The 20,083-nt window shown below is 49.9% G+C and overlaps 1 protein-coding gene and 1 long non-coding RNA gene across 6 annotated transcripts in view; both read left to right on the top strand.

Annotated features, from left to right (window-relative positions):
• LOC139361509 (disco-interacting protein 2 homolog C-like) overlaps window positions 1-20,083 on the top strand; it is a 258,761-nt gene that overhangs the window by 148,652 nt on the left and 90,026 nt on the right. For 3 of the 5 annotated variants that reach the window (XR_011619065.1, XM_071090108.1, XM_071090109.1), the window contains exon 2: window positions 17,901-17,979. The exons of the other annotated variants lie outside the window; for them this stretch is intronic. Coding sequence is in view for 2 of the 3 variants with exons in the window: in XM_071090108.1 (XP_070946209.1) it covers window positions 17,901-17,979 (79 nt within the window). In the remaining variant the exon portion in view is untranslated. The remainder of the gene's footprint in view (window positions 1-17,900; window positions 17,980-20,083) is intronic. 5 annotated transcript variants of the gene reach the window in all.
• On the top strand, window positions 17,986-19,599 carry LOC139361512 (uncharacterized). The gene is made up of 2 exons (XR_011619068.1): window positions 17,986-18,777; window positions 19,126-19,599. It is a non-coding gene; the product is annotated as an uncharacterized lncRNA (long non-coding RNA).

The following is a 20,083-nucleotide window of genomic DNA, read 5'->3' as shown; positions in this document are numbered from 1 at the left end:
TTGATTAATAGATGTCAGAGGGCTTAAATTTTGAGTGCCTGAATTCACTGAAATTAAAACTTCTTACATCAAATGTAATTAAACTGAATGTAGCAACAGTGCATGCTTTTATAAGTACTGATCAAAAAATATATAAAAACACATATCCATGAACATGCAGATGGGGGCAACATATTAAACCATGGAAGTAGAATTAGTATTGTTTTCTGAGAAGACAAATTTTTAAAAAGCTAAGGGGTCTTATAACTTTCTAGTTTCCAACTTATTTACCCTAAAGTGGAAGATTGACAGCAGCAGAAGAGGAGATCCTGGGCCAGTGCAGGCTCTGGGAGCAGCGGGGTGAGTGCTGGAAGGAGCTGGCTGGAGGCAGAGCCAGGGAGGTGCTCAGGCAGGCCAGGACGGCCTCAGGGCACGCGGCTCAGTGAGTGAGAAAAGGTTCACATTTCTTGGAGAGCCCTTGACTCTGCCCACGGAAAACCCAAACTCCTTCCAACGGGGATGTGCATCTCATGTAAAAGTTGTTACTCCCAGAAAGAAAACCAGTGGATGTAGAAATTTTACGTATGCAGAAATTACTTCAAATTTGTTTCTAACCTTATCCTTTTCTTCCCCCATCTTAATGTGTGGTGACTTTCTGCAGGTGACGCACACATCTTAGGAGAGGGCTGTATTTCAGTTGCTGTTGGCTCTGATGTGACTTTGTGGTGTCCGATGTTCTTGTTCTGAGGTTCTGCCCAGAACGTGGCTCCTCCCTGCTGAGCGTTGCTTGTTGAAGGCCCGTGTGGAAACTTTCCCTGTAAGCTCGTTGACCGCAGCAGTCTTGGTTAAGAAACCTTTGGACCTCCTGAGACTTCACACAGCCTTCTAACCTTTCTAGTGTGTCCTTTTCATTTTACTGTTCCCCATTAACCCAGATGTTTTCTAGAATGTAAGTAATCTGCTGAATGCACGGTGGGGGGTGCCCTCCGTTGGCTCTGGGGAGAAGCATCACTGTTTCTCCGGGTGGAGCTTCCCGCCCACCATGGTGTGCTCCAAGACGCAGCAGGGTTCTTTGGCAGAAATAATCGTCGAAGGCCTGCGTCTCCGTGGCAGGGTGGCTGTGGGTATGGGACCTCGCGGCCATACCGGCCCCTCCCCATCAATGGCACCACGGAGAGGAGCAGGGGGAGGCCTGGGATCTGTCTCCAGAGTCACAGCTGTGCTTCCGAGACTGCGTCGTCCGTTTGTAACTAGACATGCAGAGAAAGTGTTGTCGATCAGCAGGAGACGGTGTCTGTCCCTAATGAGCTCAGGCGTGCCCTTGAGAGGGTCAGGTTTCTGTGCGGCTGATCTGGACTCAGCCTGGCTGTGGCAGTGCAGGTGACTGCTGGGCTTTGGCAAGGCTGCACCCACTATCCGTCTGAAATGTCCCCCTTCCCTGGCTCGCGGTGCCAACTGGGCCCCCAGGCCTGATTTCCCGCCAGGACGGAGGCCCTGTGTATGTGTCGGGGATGGGGGAGGTGGGGGTCCTACTTTATTGCCGTATCCAATGGCACGCGGGGTCAGCACTCAGGAAACATGTGCTCTGTGGGTCAGCGATTGAGTTCAGAAACCTGGAAAATTCAGCAGTGTAGGCTTTGGGCATGACCCGTCCAGCCTTGGGGCTCTTTCTTTCTCTGAATTTCCTTCCATGGCATCCTCCTCATCCCAGGGGCCCCTGTTCCCATATGGCTGTTGGCAACTTCACAGGTTCCTCTGCCTCCCCTCCCGGGCCCTGGTGTGGCTGGGGCAGCTAATAGCTGTGCAGACCCCACAGCCAGTAGATCATTGGTGCCAACGCCTTGGGCCTGGTTTACTTGAGTCAAGGACGGCATTACATGGCTGAGCCCACCCCGAATGCCTGGATCGGAAGGCCTTGGGTTGCAGAGGGGTGGGGGTTGGATATTGAAGGACAACCTGCAAAGCAGAAGGGGAAATGGCTGTGCTGATGGGCGGCTAGAGGAGTCTGTGCAGAGCCTGGGACCCAGTGCAGACACAGAGCTGACATGGGCAATGCAGTGACACGGCCACCGTGGAAGTGGGCAAAGTTACAGGCTTCAGACCGATATGGAGGGGCTGGTCTAAAACGATCCTCATTTTCCTTTAATCCTAACAATTGCTGGCTTACAGGGTGGGGGAGTGAGATCTGTGGTGGCCGCGAGGAGAGACAGGGATTTTAATTAAACCCCTCTTTCTGGGAGAGGGGAGTAGCCGTTTCTGTAGGGCGGTGAGCATCGTCATCTCAGGCAGCTCAGGCTGCTGTAACGAAACACCATTGACTGAGCGGCTTATGAACAACAGGAATTTGTTTCTCACAGTTCTAGCGGCTGGAAGGCAGGATCACGGTGCCGCACGGGTGAATTCTGTTGTGGGCTCCTTCCTGGTTGGCACACACCTTCTCTCTGGCCCTGACACAATGGGAGGGTGAGGGATTTGCTGGGCCCCTTTCTGAGGCACAAATCCCATTCAAGGGTCTCCAGCCTCGGGAACTCATTACCTCCCAAAGACCACCTGACAGCATCACATTGAGGCTGAGGATTTCAACCTGTGTTTTGAGGGGCAGGCAGGCAGTTTGTAACCGTCACCCTCTTTGTGTATTTCTGAGTCAACATTGAGTCTGCCTTTGGCTCTCCAGTGGACAGAGCCTGTGTGGACACTGAGCAAGGTCAGAGCTGCAAGCATGTACACATCGGGGGCAAGGGAGCTGCCGGGGTGTGAGAACGGGGTTTCAGCATCAATCGGAGCTGCTTTCCTGGCAAATGTACTCATAAGCTATCCTGGCAACATTTGCTTTTCACGAAGAGTCGATGAGGCAGTGGGGGCAGCAGGCGGTGTTGCCAGAAGCTTGGAACTGATGAGCAGCAGAGAAGGGGCAGAGGCCACGACCTTGGGGTAGTCAGCAGTGCCAGGTGTCTGCCCTCCAGGCCTCACGTCTGTGACTGTGTAGAGACCGAGCCGACCGGGGCTTGCCGGCCAGTGTGGCTCTCATACAGGTGATTATCGCGTTGTGCTTTCTATGTAATGTTCCCTCAACCCCACGCCCACCCCACCAATTTCTGTGCCTAGCAGAAATGATGCTGCGTTTCCTTGATGAAGCCTTGAGTTTCCTGTGGAGATGTAGGAATAGCATGATTTGGCTCACGTCAAAATACTTTGCAGTGAAGCTGCACGGAAGAGGTTTCTAGGCTTCCATTTGACGTTTTCAACAATGCCTGAGTGTTACAGGACCGTCTTGCTTGTTAATAAAGCACCAGATGAAAAAGGCTACTGGTTAATAAAGGAGACTTTTTACATTAGCACAGAGAGGGTGGCTTGAGATAAATTCAGCGTAACGTAGGTGTGTTTGTAAGCCGTCAAAAGGACCATCTCTCTGCTGGTGACACATGTTTTCCGGTATTGGTTTTGTTCTGTAAAAGGATGACTGGCATTCGGCAGAGTCATTCCAGAATTCACCTGGAAGGCGTCCACATGGTGCCTTGTTTTCTCCTGACATTCTGGGCACCACGAGGGATTATTCCTGTCTTCAGCACTAGCAGGAGACTTTTCCTGAACACCTGCTCCTCTTTGGCGTTGTGGGTGTGAAGGGGTCAGAGTGAGCCTGTCTTCATGGAGTTTTCAGACACCATGGGGATAGTGTGGCACGAGTGTCGGGCTCGGGTGGGAGGGAGACTTTCCCCAGAAAACAGCTGCCGTTTCCAGGACGGCCCTCCACCCCTCCTCCCTCTGTTCCTCTGCGTCATGTCTGAATTAAGGCTGTTCTATCGTAGCGGGGGTGTCATGTTAACTGGAAGTGTGCTTTTTTACTGGGCAGTAAGTAAATTAATGGTACATTTGCCAAGGACAGCGAGGTTTGATTTGATGAATCCAGTGGGGGAAAGGAGAAGGGGCTTGGCTGTGTGGGGATGTATGTGATGGGAGCAGAATGGAGTAGCCATGCAGGCTGTTGGGATGGAGGGGCCACGCCCACATTTCCATGGGATCCGTCGCTGTTTGTGCCACTAGACGTGAACCTCTGTCTCTACTTCTAACACCCGTATAGTGAGGAAGCCCCTGATGGGCCTGAGTTGTTACTTCCCATGGCCATCGCTGGGAAATGCCCCAGACGCCTCTCCAGGCTGGTGACGGCCCTGGGGCTGGACACTGGCTTTGTCCTGAGTTGTTTCTTCTTGTGGCCATCGCTGGGAAGTGCCCCGGACACCTCTCCTGGCTGGTGACGGCCCCAGGCCTGGACACTGGGTTCGTCCTGAGCTCTGCGAGGGGCTTTGGCTCCACGTGCAGCAGGCATCTGTGCATCCCTTTGGATGTGAGATGTTGGCGCTCGGCTTGGAGGCCAGCGCAATCTGGGTGTGGTCAGGATCCAGTTCATCCTTTGGAGAGAGAGCACCTGCCCAGGGACCCCTCTGAGGTACATAGTCATGCAGTGCCCTCACAGGATGCCCGGTCCCCCGAGAACTTCCCGCCATTCCCCTGGACCCTCAGGTATGGGAGTCAAGTGTGGTGTGTGTGTCACAGGCGGGGGTACTGAGGACACCACGTGCCTGCTCGTGCGAAGACCTGAAGTGCTGCGTGAGCTCGTTCCCAAGGGGCCGTTGGCATCTGGGGGCCTGTGGGTGTCTTTCCACTGGCAGGAAATAATGGGTGGCCCATGTTACCTTTTGTGTCTTTTTTTTTCTTTGCCGAAAAGCCCTAATGCCAACGTCGCTGTCCTGCTATTGGAACCGCCCACCTCAGGCTCACTGGCCCTCCTGTTTCTGGGCTGCTGCAGTGTTGTGTTGGGGTAACTGTATTAACTTCGTTTGAATTTTCTTCCTGTTCTTTTGGAATAAGTGTTGATAGTTTGTGCTGCTTGTTCACCCCAGAGGCGAGGATGTCCTTTAGGCCTGGAGGAGCACAGCCCCTGGAGGGAGGTGCCGGGCCTCTACCTCTCATGTCATCAGCAGCCCTCTCCACACGTCTCCTCTTCACTCCTCGTGCCCACGGCTGGGGTCACGGGCCGCTCGCTCTGCTGTTTGAGATCCTCGGAAAAGATGTTTGCCCTGAAGAGAGATTGGGGGTGTGTGGCTGATTTTAAATAGGAGGAAATGATTGTAACAGAATGAGCAATGCCTAGCACTTAGTCTCAGGCTTGAGAAATTGTGTTTTAGAAGCAAGGTATCCCCAACTCCGGTTTCCTTCAAATTAAATCTTTTAAAGAGTCCACAAATATAAATAGTTAAAGCCTAAAACTATGCAACAGAGGGCCTAGAGCCCAAGCCACTGCCACCTCTGACTCCAAGACACCTCAAAAACTTGGCCCTCCTCCTCAGAGAACCCCCCTTCTGCTCCTCCTTCCACACTGCTCCCTCCACAGGGCTCCCTCCACAGTGCTCCCTCCACACTCCTCCCTCCACACTCCTCCCTCCACACTCCTCTTCCGCCCCCTCCCCTTCTTCCTTCCCTTTCCCTTCTTCCTTCCTTCCTCTCCCCTTCTTCCTTCCTTCCTCCCCTTCTTCCTTCCTTCCTCTCCCCTTCTTCCTTCCTTCCTCCCCTTCTTCCTTCCTTCCTCCCTTCCCCCTCCCTCCTCTACCTCCTCCCTCCTCTTCCTCCTCTTCCCCCTCTTCCCCCTCTTCCCCCTCCCTGTCCTTGGGCAACCTCCATGGAACTCTGGTTCAAAGTCACTGGTCTGTGGGGCCGCCCATTTGATAGACGACCACGCTGGGGATCAGACACAAGTGACTGACTCAGACCAGCTCGCATGTCGTCTCCTGCCTCCCGTAACACCGGGTTGTCCCTAATGGAAGAGAATCAATGATGCTGCTTCACTGATCTCCAGGGAAAACAGGTTGATAACAGGTTATAAACATGGGAATGTTTTGGAAAAAGCGTCGTCCACTTGTCAGCTCCATCTCTCCTGCCCGGAAGATGTAGGGGAAACCTGCCTTCAGCCCACCCTCATCCCATAACAGGACAGAGGACAAAGGGGCAGAGACCCAGGTCCTGTCGGTGCCCTCAGGAAACCCCCCATTTCCTCCTCATGGTGGAAGTGGAAACCATCCCACTGGACTAGATTTTCCCGGGAAGCCCCTTCACCCCGAAAGCAAGGAATCTGGTTTGAGCACACACCATTCTCGGTGCCATGACTTTCTGCTGCTGAACCCTGCATACGTGGCCCATTGATCTTGCTAGTCCAGTGTTACTGGGTCCTGGGAGTTTCTGTGGGCTGATGGCAGGTGTTTACCATTGTGTTCAGAGGGGAGAACAGAACTTTATTTGTCGAAATCAGATGATAACCATTGCCATGTGATTCCTTGGGTTGGTTTGGGTGGGGGGTGCTCAATGCTTTTCCTGAGGGCTAAGTTCTAGTTTGAGACCGTCTCTCTTTGTCACCCAAGCTGGAGTGCAGTGGTGCGATCTTGGCTCACTGCAACCTCTGCCTCCTGGTTTCAAGCAGTTCTCCCTGCCTCAGCCTCCCAAGTAGCTGGGATTATAGGTGTGTGCCACCACGCTTGGCTAATTACAAAAATATTTAATATAGGCTGGGTTTTGCCATATTGGTCAGGCTGGTCTCGAACTCCTTGCCTCAAATGATCGGCCCACCTTGCCCTCCTAAAATACTGGGATTACAGGCTTCAGCCACTGTGCCCGGCCTGATCCTGACATCTTTTAAAGCTGCCTTCATGTACCAAAAGCCAGTCTATGTTTGAAAATCAGTCTTGAAGAGCCTAGGAGGAGAGGGATAAGCTTCAACTAGGTGAATAACTATGCATATGTTAAAAATATGGGCCAAAATCCTACCCCAAATGTTAACTCTTCTGCTTTGCGTATTATATCCATTTATAGTTATTTCAGCACTAAGATTTTTAAAGACTCTTGATAATTATGGAGAAATTACTATTAAAACTCAGCTGCATTTGTAACACTTCAAAGAACTAATTGGATGACATCATTTTTCCCAGAGGCATTTTGGATTGTTATATAATTAATGTTTATCTCTTTGCCAGAAATCTTTTTTTTTTTCTTTTCCAGAACAGATACCTGAACAGAAAATTTCCTTTGCATTAAGTGTTATTTCACTGTGTGACAATCAATTTTTGAACGTGAGAACAAGATCATCATGTATTTTTGGGATAAATCTTGCTTAATAGTGATAATGCTAAGTGTTAAAATTATGCAACAATTTGTTTCTTTGAAAATTACTATTTGCCTGCTCACCAGGTGGGAGCTGATGAGAACGTGGATGTAAAAATTAAATTGTATTTAGCTTGTATAAAAGAAGTTTTAAAAAAAAGCTTTTTTTTTTGTTTTGTTTTGTGCTACCACTGAAGTTGCTTCGTTGTGGAAATGAGGTTATTGCAGGCACCTAGAATTTTATCTCCTTGTACAATGGGAAGAAATTCTCCAACAAGCACAGGAATCTGACTTTCTGATATTGAGACTCCTAGGCATCAAGCCCCGTGGAAAGGTTGGTGATTTACGTGAGCGTTGGCGTTGATGTGGGCACCCTCCAAGCCGGACGCAGGGAGCAGGGAAGGGCAGAACAGGCCCCTCAGGAGCCATGAGAAAATCAAGTGTTGGCAGCAGTGGTGAGGGTTGATGTCAGGGGCCAGGAGGAGGTGGTGAAGGGAGCATGTGCCTCAAGGCAGCCCTGGAACCCGTGGTCCCTGCAGTGAGGTCTGATCTGCAGGGGATGTGGACGGCCATGTGGCGAGGCCCACGGACAGCCTGGACTTGGCTGCCTCAGAACTCTGGTGGACGTTGCAAACGGCCCCACAGGGTTGCAGTGCACATTCCTCGGACAGAGAGAAGACGCTTGTAACTGTTCTAGGCACGAAGCCAGCGCCCTGTGAACAGTGGCCACTGCTGTCGTGACTGAGTGCCGTGCAACTGGAGGCATTTGCTCTGCCCAGTTCACTTAATTGGGCCAGGAATGGGGTTGCCCTGCCTTCAACAAGCTTGACGCATTGAACGAGGACTCAGTAAAGTACTCTGTAAATATGCTCTCCTGGCTAGAGTGAGCAAAGCCCAGGGAGAGAGTGGTTCCTCAGTATTAGACAGGTGTTTGGCGGGGCCAGCTGTGTGGCTGCCAGAGCGAATGTGACCAGGAAGCCTCTGTTCCCCCGGAGGTGGCCAGCGTAACTGTTACACGTGCCGTAGGTAGAAAGTGGGCACTGCTGGGAAACTTGCTCATGCTGCTGTTTCCTGATTGGAAATTCAAGGTTTCTGAACATCCTACATCGAATTTGTACATTGCTGAGACTGTACACCTTTCGACACTTGTTTTTTCCTGCTTTTCGGATCTATACAACCTGATATTTGGCCGTGGCTTCCAGAACAGGCTGGATGCAGAGTGAAGTCCTCTCCTCACTGTCAATCTTTGCAGATGTCTTTCTTGAGAGTCTCAATTAGGTTTTTACTTAACTAGACTTTTTAAATTGCCATGCACATAACTCTACCAGTTACAGTCGTGAGCTAACATGGGATTTTGGTTTTACTTTGATGAATGTTTAACATTTGCATGCTGGATGTAGGGGTGGAGGTCATTTATCTGCTTTTCATTTCCTTCTTGGTTATACTTAGTGACTTTCAGGTACGGTGTGGAAAGCCTGGTACAGGGTGAATTGCAGGCTGCAGTGTGGCGCGGTGGACGAGAGGCGTGGGCTGCAGTGTGCACAGTGGATGAGAGTGAAGCTATTTCCATCCTGGAGGGAAACACACAGGAAACAATTTAAAAAACTGATCATCTAGCTTGAATGAGGTCCAACAAATTCAGTTTGCAAAGTTTAACTTCCAAGTTAACTTAGTAACTTTTCCCCTAAGTCATTAATTTAGTAGCTTATGTTTATTGCCTAAAGCATAATAGTCATAAATTCTAAAATGAAGGACTAAACACGTAATAATTTAGGCATACAGCACCTGAAGGGAAAACTGCCAGTATGCTAAAATATTGGATACAGATGCTCAAAAAATATAATGTAGCATTCTTACAATGCATGTGCTTTTAGCATGTAACTTGGTGAGTAGTTTTGAGCTATATTTGTAGGAATGTGTATCTTGAATACTTTAGGACACCACTGGAGATGTGTGCTTGAGAGGTATAAATACTGAATGTTCTTCTCCCTTCCTTTAAATGAAAAACATTAGCTCCCTTGATTTTTATTTTTATTTTTTGAAGTGGACTCTCACTCTTGTTGCCCAGGCTGGAGTGCAGTGACGCAGTCTCGGCCCACTGCAACTTCCGCCTCCAGGGTTGAAGTGATTCTCCTGCCTCAGCCTCCCCAGTAGTTGGGATTACAGGTACCCACCACCATGCCCCGCTAATTTTTGTATTTTTATTAGAGATGGGGTTTTGCCATAGTGTCCAGGCTGGTCTCAAACTCCTGACCTCAGGTGATCTGCCCACCTCGACCTCCCAAATTGCTGCGATTACAGGCGTGAGCCACTGCGCCTGGCCAGCTCCCTTCTATAATGATTTATACAGTTGTTTTTGCTTTTCGTTTTTTCGAGACGGTGTCTCACTCTGTCGCCCAAGCTGGAGTGCAGTGATGCAAATCTGGGCTGACTGCAGCCTTCACCTCCTGGGCTCAGGTGACCTCAGCTTCCTGAGTTGCTGTGACTAGACACACGTCACCATGCCCAGCTTTATTATTATTATTATTGGTATTTTTAGTAGAGACAGGGTTTTGCCATGTTTTCCAGGCTGGTCTCGAGCTCCTGGGCTCAAGCAATCTCCTGGCCTCAACCTCCGAAACTGCTGGGATTACAGGCGTGAGCACCACATTTGGCCCATTTTTTTTTTTCTTCCAGGATTAGGAGTCGACTTTCAGAAAATCCTTCAACCTTGCAAGCTTAATTTTCCATAAAAGTATTCCTCTAGGATAAAAACAAGACACAAAGAAGTACGTGTGGACTGCAGTTAAAAATTTTCAACACAACTTAGCTTAGGAAGGTTGACATTTACAAAGAGCAGGAGGCCCGTTCAGTGCCTTCTAGGCACTGGGAATGGCGGTCTGTGGGCGACCCTAACATGTGCGGCGTCCTGAGACGTGATCGTGGTGTTCACGCTTTTACCGAGGGCTTCCCGGGAGTACCAGAGGCTGTTCTTCTGCAGTCGGCCAGCCAGGCAGCAGCTGCTGGAGAAGGAACAAATAGCAAAAGACAGATGTACACGGTGTTATTGTGGCAGAGAGGTTAAAACCAGGGTCACTTTGTTCTTACAGTTTTAAAAAGCTAATAATGAAGTCCTTAAATATGTTTAGGATTTCAAAGTAGTTGTGGGTGTGTCTGTGTCTCTAGCTCCCGTTCGGGTGCTTCCTGCGAAGAGAGCTCAGAGACGCCACCTTTCCTTGATGAGGTGACAGGGCCTGGAGAGGTGTGAACCCCGTGGTGGGGGGATGACTGACCTGGGGTGAGTCTGGGTCAGTGTGGGGATCCAACCCCACTCCACATTCCTGTAGGGAATCCATAGTTCTAAGTCTTTATGATAGGGGTAAAAATAACCTGGAAGAGGTGTTATTTTTTAAGAAGTAAGTGCCATGCTCTTTTTTCCTCATACTTTTCCGTGTTTAAGCAGCATTGAAGGATAAGGCACTAGTAGCATGTTGTTTTGAAAACAATGTTGTTGGTTATTTTACGTTGAATATGGTACTAAGGTTGCCTGGTAACAGAAGTTTTTCTTTAACAACATGGGACTCTGTTGAATCTGTTGCCCCATTGGCTGAGCCGTCTGAAATCAGTGCAGTAGCAGCTGAAGAGGCCTCTTCCCCTTGGAGGAAGCCGCTGGATTGGCAGGAGGCACCGCGCTTGACTGAGGGAGTGAGGCGCCTTTGCAGGGACCCCACGTGGCCCCTGCAGCTCTCTCCTGCCCCCTGCTGGTTGGCCAAGCAGCCTTGCGACAGTGTGCTCAGTGTGAATGTTCACTGGGGCAGGCCAAGGCTTTTGTTCCAGAAACACTGACTTCAGAAATGGCCGGCTGTGTGTGTTGAGCATGGCAAGAAAGACTTACGTGTGTCTTAAACCTCTTGAACAAAGCAAGTTGATGTTTCAAATGCATCTCGAAGGCTAATGACTTTGCTATGGTCAATATTCAGGAGAAAAGAGGGTTTGATGAAACAGAAAGACAGGAGTGGCAAGGGACGTGCTTGTGCCCCGTATGACTAAGCGATGTCCTGGCCGTTCCACACCACGGCCTCTGAGCAGCCAGCCTGCAGATACTGGGTCAATTTAGATATCCCTGATCTCTGCAGAGGTTTGATCGGGTAGCCCAAGAGCAGATAAACACAAACGCTGACTGGAAACCCTGGCACACGGAGACACTGGAAACAGCAAGCTGCTATTAACATCATAGTAAGAGACAGTCGCCTGCTCTCAGGGGTGTCAGTTTCTTTTGCTTCTAGACGTTCATCTGCGTTACAATACAGTTTTGCTCAGTTTATCCCCATTACTCCACTGTCTTCGCTGTTAAAGTCTCAGCCAGCACTTAGCTCTGACACTGCAGGAGTTTCACTGTGCGGCTGACCAGGCCTACCTGGCTTGGCTGTAAAGCAGGTGAGATTTTCCGGAAGGCAGTGACGAGAACCCGAGGCAGGAAAGAGCATTGCTGGTCTACATAGGGCAGTGCACCTGCAGCAGAGCATGTACGTGCACGTTCAGGCTAAACAGGTGTAGGAGAGAAGAAAATCACCTACAATTAGTCACTTAAAATGCCACACACCCAACCCTTGAGACCCTAGCACATAGAGCAGTAGTGGTCTTGGAGATGGCAGGTGTGCTGAAGTCTAATTTTCTCACTTAGCTTTTCCAGCAGCGTTTTCCTCATCTCTAAGCTGGGGCTAACAGCTGCCACGCGTAGATTTGTGCATGGAACCGTGCGTGTAAAGTGGGGTAGCCCCCAGGACCTAGGAAGCACTCGTGGTCAGTGTCGGTGGTCATGCGTGCTGTACGGGTCCCCCAGGAAGATGATTGCTACAGATAACTCCCTCCGTTCAATGTCACTGAATGTAAAAGGTGGGACATTGGCTTCTGATGTGTCTGGTTTGCTGTAGGCCACGCTGCACCCCGTGGTTCCTGAGCCCTGAGCTGAAGTACATCCTGCAGCATCGCCTGTGTCGCTTTTGCTGTGTCACTTAGAGCTCCTGCCCTGGGAAACTTCCTCGCGCCTGACGAGCACCACAGTTTGCAGCAAGACCTGTCCAAAGCGTGGACTGCGAGAGCCCCGCTGTGGTCCTCTCCTCTCCATGTTGGGAGCGACTTTGTGGGGTTTGTCGGCCCTTCTCTCAGGTGTCCTGTGTCTCATGGATCAGCCGACGAGCCCCGTCTGGAGGAGCACTCTGCAAAACGTTGCCGGCCACCCAGATCTCCTAGCGCAGAGTGAGGCCACATCTGCAGACTTGACCGCACAGAGTCCCGAGGCATTCGGCAAGAAGGGGAGTGGGATGTGTGTGAGATCCCACTGCGGAAGCCGGCTCTGCTCCGTACTCTGCGTGCGGGGTGCCTGATGTTCAGACCTGCTGTGTCTATCGGGGGCCATGGCGGGGTGGTGGGAGTGGGGGCAGGGAGCAGCGTGGATGGATCCAGGAAAGGACTTAGTTGAATCCCAGCTGCCCACATACCTGTTGCTGGTCTTGGACAAGGTCCCTAGTTTCTCTGGGCTTTCGGTTTGATTGTAAGACTAGGACGCCGCCCTAGTCTGAAGATGTCGGTGTGTGCGGGAATGCCTGGCGCAGTCACCATGGGTTTTCCTTCAGCCTCCTCCGTGCCCCTCCCTGGGTCAATCAGTATCCATGCGTGCCACAAGTAAATTACAGTCCCTCCGATAACCAGTTGACCCGAGTTTTATGGTCGAGCATGGTGAGTGTCCTTGCCAGGAAATGCCACTAGATGTCTTGGGCCTGCTCCTCTACCTCCACAGCAATCCCCGGAACAGGCTGGTTCAGGACGTGGGAGGTGGGAGTCGGTGTTGTACCTAGGACAGGCTGAAGTCCAAGGCTCATTTGCTCTGTGAGGGGTGATCAGGATGACACATCAAGTGGAGCCCCATGGCTGACCCTGGAGGTGGACGGTCGGGTCGGATTGGCTGCCCTCCAGCACGTGTTTCGAGTGATGCCTTCCCTGGGTTACGCAGCCCTGATCTGTAGGGCACAACTTCCCAGCTCCAGCCAATCTGGTCTTGCCGTCTCCTTCCAAGAAGGTAGGTGCGGCGCAGTTGCCTTTAAGCGGCTCCTTCTGGACACCGCAGGGCAGCAGCAAGCAAGCATGGGCGACTTTTTTCTTACGTTGACCACAATACGCGGGGCCAGCTTTGCACGATCCCATTCAGCATCACACGTGTGCATCGGCCACTCACCTGTCCATCTGCCACAGACAGGCTTGGACAGGACCATTGAGTGGCCTTTACGGCAAAGAGCCTAAAGGGCTCACAGGAAACCTGGACCCAGCGCAATGGTAACAGCGCAGCAATACCTGTCATTGATCAAGGGGTATTCTGGGCCCGACATGGTGTTAAGTGATCCAGTTCGGTTAGCACTCTTAGAATTAACCCCCTTTTGCCTATCAGGAAATCGAAGACGGAGGGCATTAACGCCAGGGAGCAGGGAGTAAGGGGACACACAGAGGGGCTGAGGGGCTGGGCATTCTGAGCCCACGGATCTGCCCACAGGCCCCGGCTGCACGGGCACCAGGGCTGCTGCTCTGGAGGGGATGAGGAGCTCTGGGGAAAAGATGGAGCCTGACGTGGGTAAGATTTGGATATTTTCAGAAGAGATTTTCAGCCTGGAATGAGGGTGTAAGTGACTGAATCGGAGTGATGAGCCAGATAGCCCGGCTGCGGGAGCTCCCCTGTGGGGTGAGGGAGGAAGGTCTTGGGGGCGTGTGGCTGAGCAGAGGCGCTGGGTCGCCAGGAGCCGCCGCGGGTTTGGAAAGGGGGAGAAACGCAGCGCCCTGCACTGCAAGGGCACCGAGACGTGGTTGTGGTTCTTCCTGACCGTGACAGGCACAAATGGTGCTGATGGTGGAATGCACGGAGTTTGCCTTCAGAGAACTCCTGCTGTCTTTTAAAACCTGGGCCTCTCATTTAAACTTGGTGGCCTCAGGTGAATGGTCAGAAACAGTTTCTGATGAGGTTGCAGAGACTGTGCATGGCCTCTGATTGTGCACATCCTGTGATTGTGTATAGTCTCTGATTGTGGCCTCTGGCCTCTTTGTGGCCTCTGATTGTGTGGGTCTCTGTGTGTGGTCTCTGATTGTGTGTGGTCTCTGATTGTGTGTGGTCTCTGATTGTGCTCAGTCTCGGATTGTGCGCGGCCTCTGATTGTGTGCGGCCTCTGATTGTGGGTTGTGTGAGTTTCCCGGGATTAAGTAGATGAGCCTCGTGCTGGAGCAGGTGTGCCTTGTGTTGGGCATGTGGATAAAGAAGTTTAACCCATCCCCTCTTTGAGAATGGCAGGGCAGTAACAAAGGCGGTTGATTTATACATGGCCATCCTCGTGAGGTGAGGACCTGAAAGGTTTACTGCTTTCCCGGAAAGCTGCTCTGGGCGTCACCATCACTGATCATGGACAGCAGCTCAGAAGCCCCCTTAAGGTGCAGGGAGGGACAGGCGCTGGTCCTGTCTGTGCCCAGGCTGCTGGTCACCCTGACGGCCAGGCGATGGCTGCCTGTGCACGAAGCTGGGGTTAGAGTGAATTTGGGCAGTGTCGGCTTTGATTTAGGTCAAGACTGATCAGTCTTCCTAAAATACTAGCCATGAAAGCTTTCATAGATTGTAGTTCTTTGGGAGATTTATATGTGGTTTTTAAAGCACAGGGCCCATGGCCAGTGTTGAATTACATTTTGTTCAGTGTAACTGACAGGACACTGGACCTGAGTCTCAGGCCTGCCACAGGGTTCAGGGAGCTTCAGAGAGGGAGATGTTTGTGCTCAAGTTTTCGCAGATGGGATGGGACATGGGCATGGGGCTGGAATGCTCTCAACTTCAATCTTCAGTCATCGGTATCACCTGTGCACACGCATATCGTTTTCAAAGATGGACAAGCTTTTGGGAAATATCTGAAGACTTTTCCAGTTTTGAAAGAAGCCGGGATGACACTGGAAACGTCAGGTGTCTTGGCTGCTGATCAGGTCCATCACCACGCACATGGTCCCTAACCTGGCCCACCTCTGATCATGCACAGCGGGTGACGAGGTCCATAACCTCACACTTCTGTGCACAGCAGGTGACCAGGTCCCTAACCTCAAAAGCTTCTGATTTGGTGCAGCTGGTGACCAGGTCTGTAACTTCGCATGGCTCTGATTGTGCAGAGCTGGTGACCAGGTCACTAACCACCCACACCTCTATTCATACCCAGCGGGTGACCGGGTCCATCACCTCACACCTCTGATTGTGCATAGCAGGTGACCAGGTCTGGAACCTTGCACACCTCTGATCGTGCACAGCGGGCGACTAGGTCCATGACCTCACGCCTCTCTGCACAGTTGGTGACCAGGTCCGTAACCTCACACCTCTGATCGTGCACAGCTGGTGGGCGCAGGACCCACTTCAGTGAGGGGCTGACTTCCCAGGTGTGAAGGGGGAATGTTGTGTGGCTCGCTAAGCCCCTCCATGCTTTGGGGGCTCCAGGCTGTGGCCGGCAAGTAGGAGGTTGTCCCAGGAGGCTGCTGTGTGTTGGGGATGGGAGGCAGCTGCAGGGTGGAAGTAGGATGATGTTGTAGGGGGCCACTGTGGGGGGGTGGGACGGGAGGCAACTGCAAGTTGGAAGTAGGATGTTGTCCCAGGAGGCTGCTGTGTGTGGGGGAGGGAGGAGGCAACTGCAGGGTGGTGTGGTGGTCCCCGTGCCACTGATTTCAGGTTAAAATAGAATGTGGACCTCTTTTTACCATAGTTTTTAATTACTCCGCTAGTTTGTGTTGCTGTCTCTTGCTATGAAGTCCACAGTCTGATGTCTCTGTGGTCCCCATGTTTCCCTTCTGCTTGTGTTACCCGATCCTGTGGGTCAGCTGTGAGGAAACCACTCTCCACTCCTCATCTGGAGTGGTCTCGAGCTGGGTGTGCTGGTCTCCTTGTGGGCTAAAGTGTTCTTCTGTTACTGTTTTCTCTGTTTCTTGACCAAATTTAGCAGACTTGTGTATGATGCAAACACTTTAAAAAATGTCTTTTGCCTTTATAAAGAAAACACCTGCATTGCTTTAAAATGAACCTTTCCTGTGTCTCCATCCTTCCTCACAGATTGCTCTGTGTTAGAAACTCGGTGGTGTGTGCGCTTCATGGCCTCATTCCATCAAGCACTGTAACCTCTGATTGCAAAAGTGACTACACTCAAGGCAAAAAACTTCGCCAATGTTGGAAATAATGAACAAAAACAATATATTGTTCTCTTGTCACCCTGAAATGGCTACTCTTAATATTTTGATGTACTTCTTTGAATTCTTTTTAAGTAAAGTTGCTTCTAACACAAGCACTTTGATTATAGTGATCAAATTATATTCAGGAAATAAGGAGAAAGTAAAAAGAATATCCAGTTTGGGGCAAAAAGGAAGACGACATAGAAAGAGGCTGTAAAACTCCCTGCAACTTGAAAAGCTGGGTTGTGGTGGATGTGGTTTTGTTTTTACTGTGAGAGACCACAGGATTCTTCTTGGCACTGAAGGGCAATAAGATAATACCCTGTGTGTGTTCTGGTGGCTGTATAAACCGAGCCGCATGTCCTCTTTCGAAGCAGAGAAAGCATGAGGTTTGAGGTAGTGGTTTGGTAACTTTTGGAAAGTCTGTTTGTAGGACTGCACTGCAGAGATTAGGTCAGTCTGAATTAGAGTCGAATGATCTGTTCAGGCCTTGGGAGCTTTCTACACCGGGTGTACGCCTGTTCTGGATGTGGTGTAGAAGGAACAGGACTGGGAGGGTTTCTTGCTTCCCAGTCATAGAAATGCCTGCAATTATCACTGTTTGTTGTTTCTCGGGAAGCTATTTTGGGAAGGAAGTGTACGTTCCAAGGCTGCTGGTTGGCCTTTCATCACCCTGGGGGTCTTGGTGTGGGTCACGGGAGCTGTGACTGCTCACGCGTGCAGCTCTGTCTCTCTCGCTGCCGCGCCGGTAGACAGCTGGTCACCAACACAGTGTGTGTCCCAGTGGCCTTTGAGAAGAATTCTCTACATCATTTTTATACAAGGTCCTTTTTCCTTTCAATGTCAACATCGTGCCTTCTAGCCAAGCGATATGTTCTTGCAGAAACAGGAAGTGTGGCCCAAGTGAGAAATGAGGGAATTGATCCATAACTGCTATCAGTTTTTATAGAGTTGAGCCACTGTAATTTATACACAAACATGTTAAATCTGTAGAAGTGAGTCACGGTGCCAGACCCTCACAAATGCCGAATGTCTACGTGGGACCTCTCTTCTATCGGGTCCACATCACAAGAAGAAAAGTCGCTCAAATGCAGGACGGAGTGGACGTGAATCTCCGAAAACTCCATGAATCAGAGTGACTGCTTTCCCAATTGCTGGTCTCCCCATTTGAGGTTGTGAGATTCCCGTTCTGAAGCTCCTTCAATTTCCCAGCATCCATTTCACTCCTTCATGGAGATAACAGACTCACACTGATACCTTGTTCTCAGATTTTCTAATTAGAAAAAGCACATATTTCACAAGAATTGTCCAGCTAACTCACTCCTTAGCCTGGGGTAAGCCACATACCTCTTTTCTCTTTAAAATACTCACCTTTCAGAACTCTTGGTAAATAAGAATAGGAAGGTACCATGACTTTGGCCACAAGCAGTATTATGTATAATGTGCAAGTGAGTGCCTTGAGAGCCATGGTTGCTAAAAACAAATTTTCTCAGAAGAGAAAAATGTAAGCAGTTCTTTACATGATCGTTAATTTTGTTTTGCCTAAATAACATCTTGTCGTTGTACAGGGATACAGGACGTTGCTGAGTATTGACCGGGGCGAGTGGGTCCTGCTGCCCCACTGTGGGATCCTGAATATCGACAGGGGTGAGTGGGTCCTGCTGCCCCACTGTGTGTGACAAGCCCTTTGTTTCTGGCCTGGAAATGTCCTGGCTCTTTCAGTGCATTGGGGTGGTGCTGGCCCCCTTTGTTAGTTTGCATGTGAGGCAAAATCTCACGCCTTTCACTCTTGTTGACATACAGATGCCAAAGCTTTGAACAAATTCTTACTAAATCAAACCCAGAAATATGTAAAAGGGATAAGAATACCATGAACACTTAGAGTTTGTTCTCATGATCTGTAGTTTTGCATTGCACATTTGGCTCATCATTCAAAAATCAATGTAATTCACCACATTAACAAAAAATAAAGCAGAAAACCCATTTTATCCTCCCGGTAGACACTGGAAAACATCTGTTGAAATTTAATAGTCCTTATACGAATTTCCTATCACATCAGGAACAGAAGGGAACTTTCTCCATTTGATAAAGGCCACTCCTGAAAAACAAGAGCTGACCCCCCTCCTCGGTGGTGGCAGCCGGGGAGCTCTGCCCACAGTCAGGGGTGTCGGGAGCATGGCCATTCTCCGTGCTTCAGGTTCGCATGGTGCACACTGGGGCCCTCGTCCGTGAAGTTAGTTAGGAGAACTAAAAGGCATAAAGACTTGGAAGCAGGGGGAGATGCTTGATGTACAGAAGACACAGGGCCTTATTTAGAACATTTTAGGAAATGTACAAACAACCAGAAATGGTGTGAATTTTGCAAGCATGCAAGATGGACTCTTCGCAACAGATGTATACAGATGCCCAGTGGCCCATGAGAGGTGCTCACCAGGGAGTCATTGGGTAAGTACAACTTAAACCCACGAGGTTCCCCTTCACAAGAGTGGAGAAGGGAGGACAGTAGCAGGTGCTGGTGAAGATATGACAGACTGGATCTCAGACTGATGGAGACTTAAAATGGCACAGCCACATCAGCAAATGTGGCAGTTTCTTTAAAATGTGTACACTTACCATATGGCCCAGCAGGTATGCTGTAGACGTTCACCAAGGAGAGCAGAAAATGTGTGTCCTTGTAAAAGAATGCACATTATCTCCAGAGTAAATTGTCATAGCCAAGAACTGGAAACAACATAAATCTCTCTCATCTGGAGAAACATGAGCAAATTCTGATATATTCATACATTGTCCTAGTTCCCAGCAGGAAAAACGTACAAAATGCTGAAACCAAAACAGACAACGGGGATGAGTTCCAGGAGCCTTGAACTGAGCAGAGAGTGAACACCACGCCGTGGAGTCCATGTGACAATGGAGAATCTATGCGAGTCTCGGGTGACGGAAGAGCGCCAAGAACACTCCTCGAGAATGAACAGTGGCTGTCTCTTGAGGGCTGGGATTGACTGGGAGGGGACTTGTGGGAACTTTGATGCAAAAGATTTGATTAGGGTAATAGATTTCCATTTATCGAAATGCGCCAAGTGTACTCAAGATCTGAACATTTCACTGTGTATACTTTGTACTCCCTACCTTCCAAAAAAACAATGAAAAAATAATTACAAATGAGCACTGAACTCGATAGATTTTTCACCGTGGTATTAGATAGCAATTCTGAAAGCATTTCTGTATCTCCAGACTTAAGCAAATAAGCTTAATAAATCAGTGAATATATTGAGTGCTGCAGGTGCCAGGTTTCTTTCTTGATAAGAGGTAGAAATAAGAAAAGGCCAAAGCCTGGAATGGATCACGTGGGATTAGGTTGCAGCAGGAGGTACAAGTATCAGCTGGTGGCTCCCGACAGATGTAGACAGGGATAGAAGTGCCTGTGGATGGGTGTGGGTGCACATGCGTGTACATGCGTGTGTGTGTTCTACTTGCCGGCAATGCCCAGCAGCACCCGGTGCCCACTCTTAGCTTCCAAACTCCGTTCTTCACTAGAAGGAGCCCTGGTCTAAGGGCTGGGGAATCCGGTGTCAAATCTGGGACCAGTTGAGCAACAGAACAAACCATTGTAACTATGAATCATAACCCACGAAGCCAGACTCCGTGAGTATATATGGACATATGTAAATGAATGCTGAAAGATAAAATTATTTTTCAGTGAATATGGAAGATCTAATGATTTAGAAGGAATGACAGGAAATCAGTGGATGCT

This window comes from Macaca nemestrina, unplaced genomic scaffold (assembly GCF_043159975.1).
Source record: "Macaca nemestrina isolate mMacNem1 unplaced genomic scaffold, mMacNem.hap1 Scaffold_55, whole genome shotgun sequence".
Classification (NCBI taxonomy): Eukaryota; Metazoa; Chordata; class Mammalia; order Primates; family Cercopithecidae; genus Macaca; species Macaca nemestrina.
Note: the sequence above shows the minus strand (reverse complement) of the source record. Positions and strands in the feature narration are given on the sequence as shown.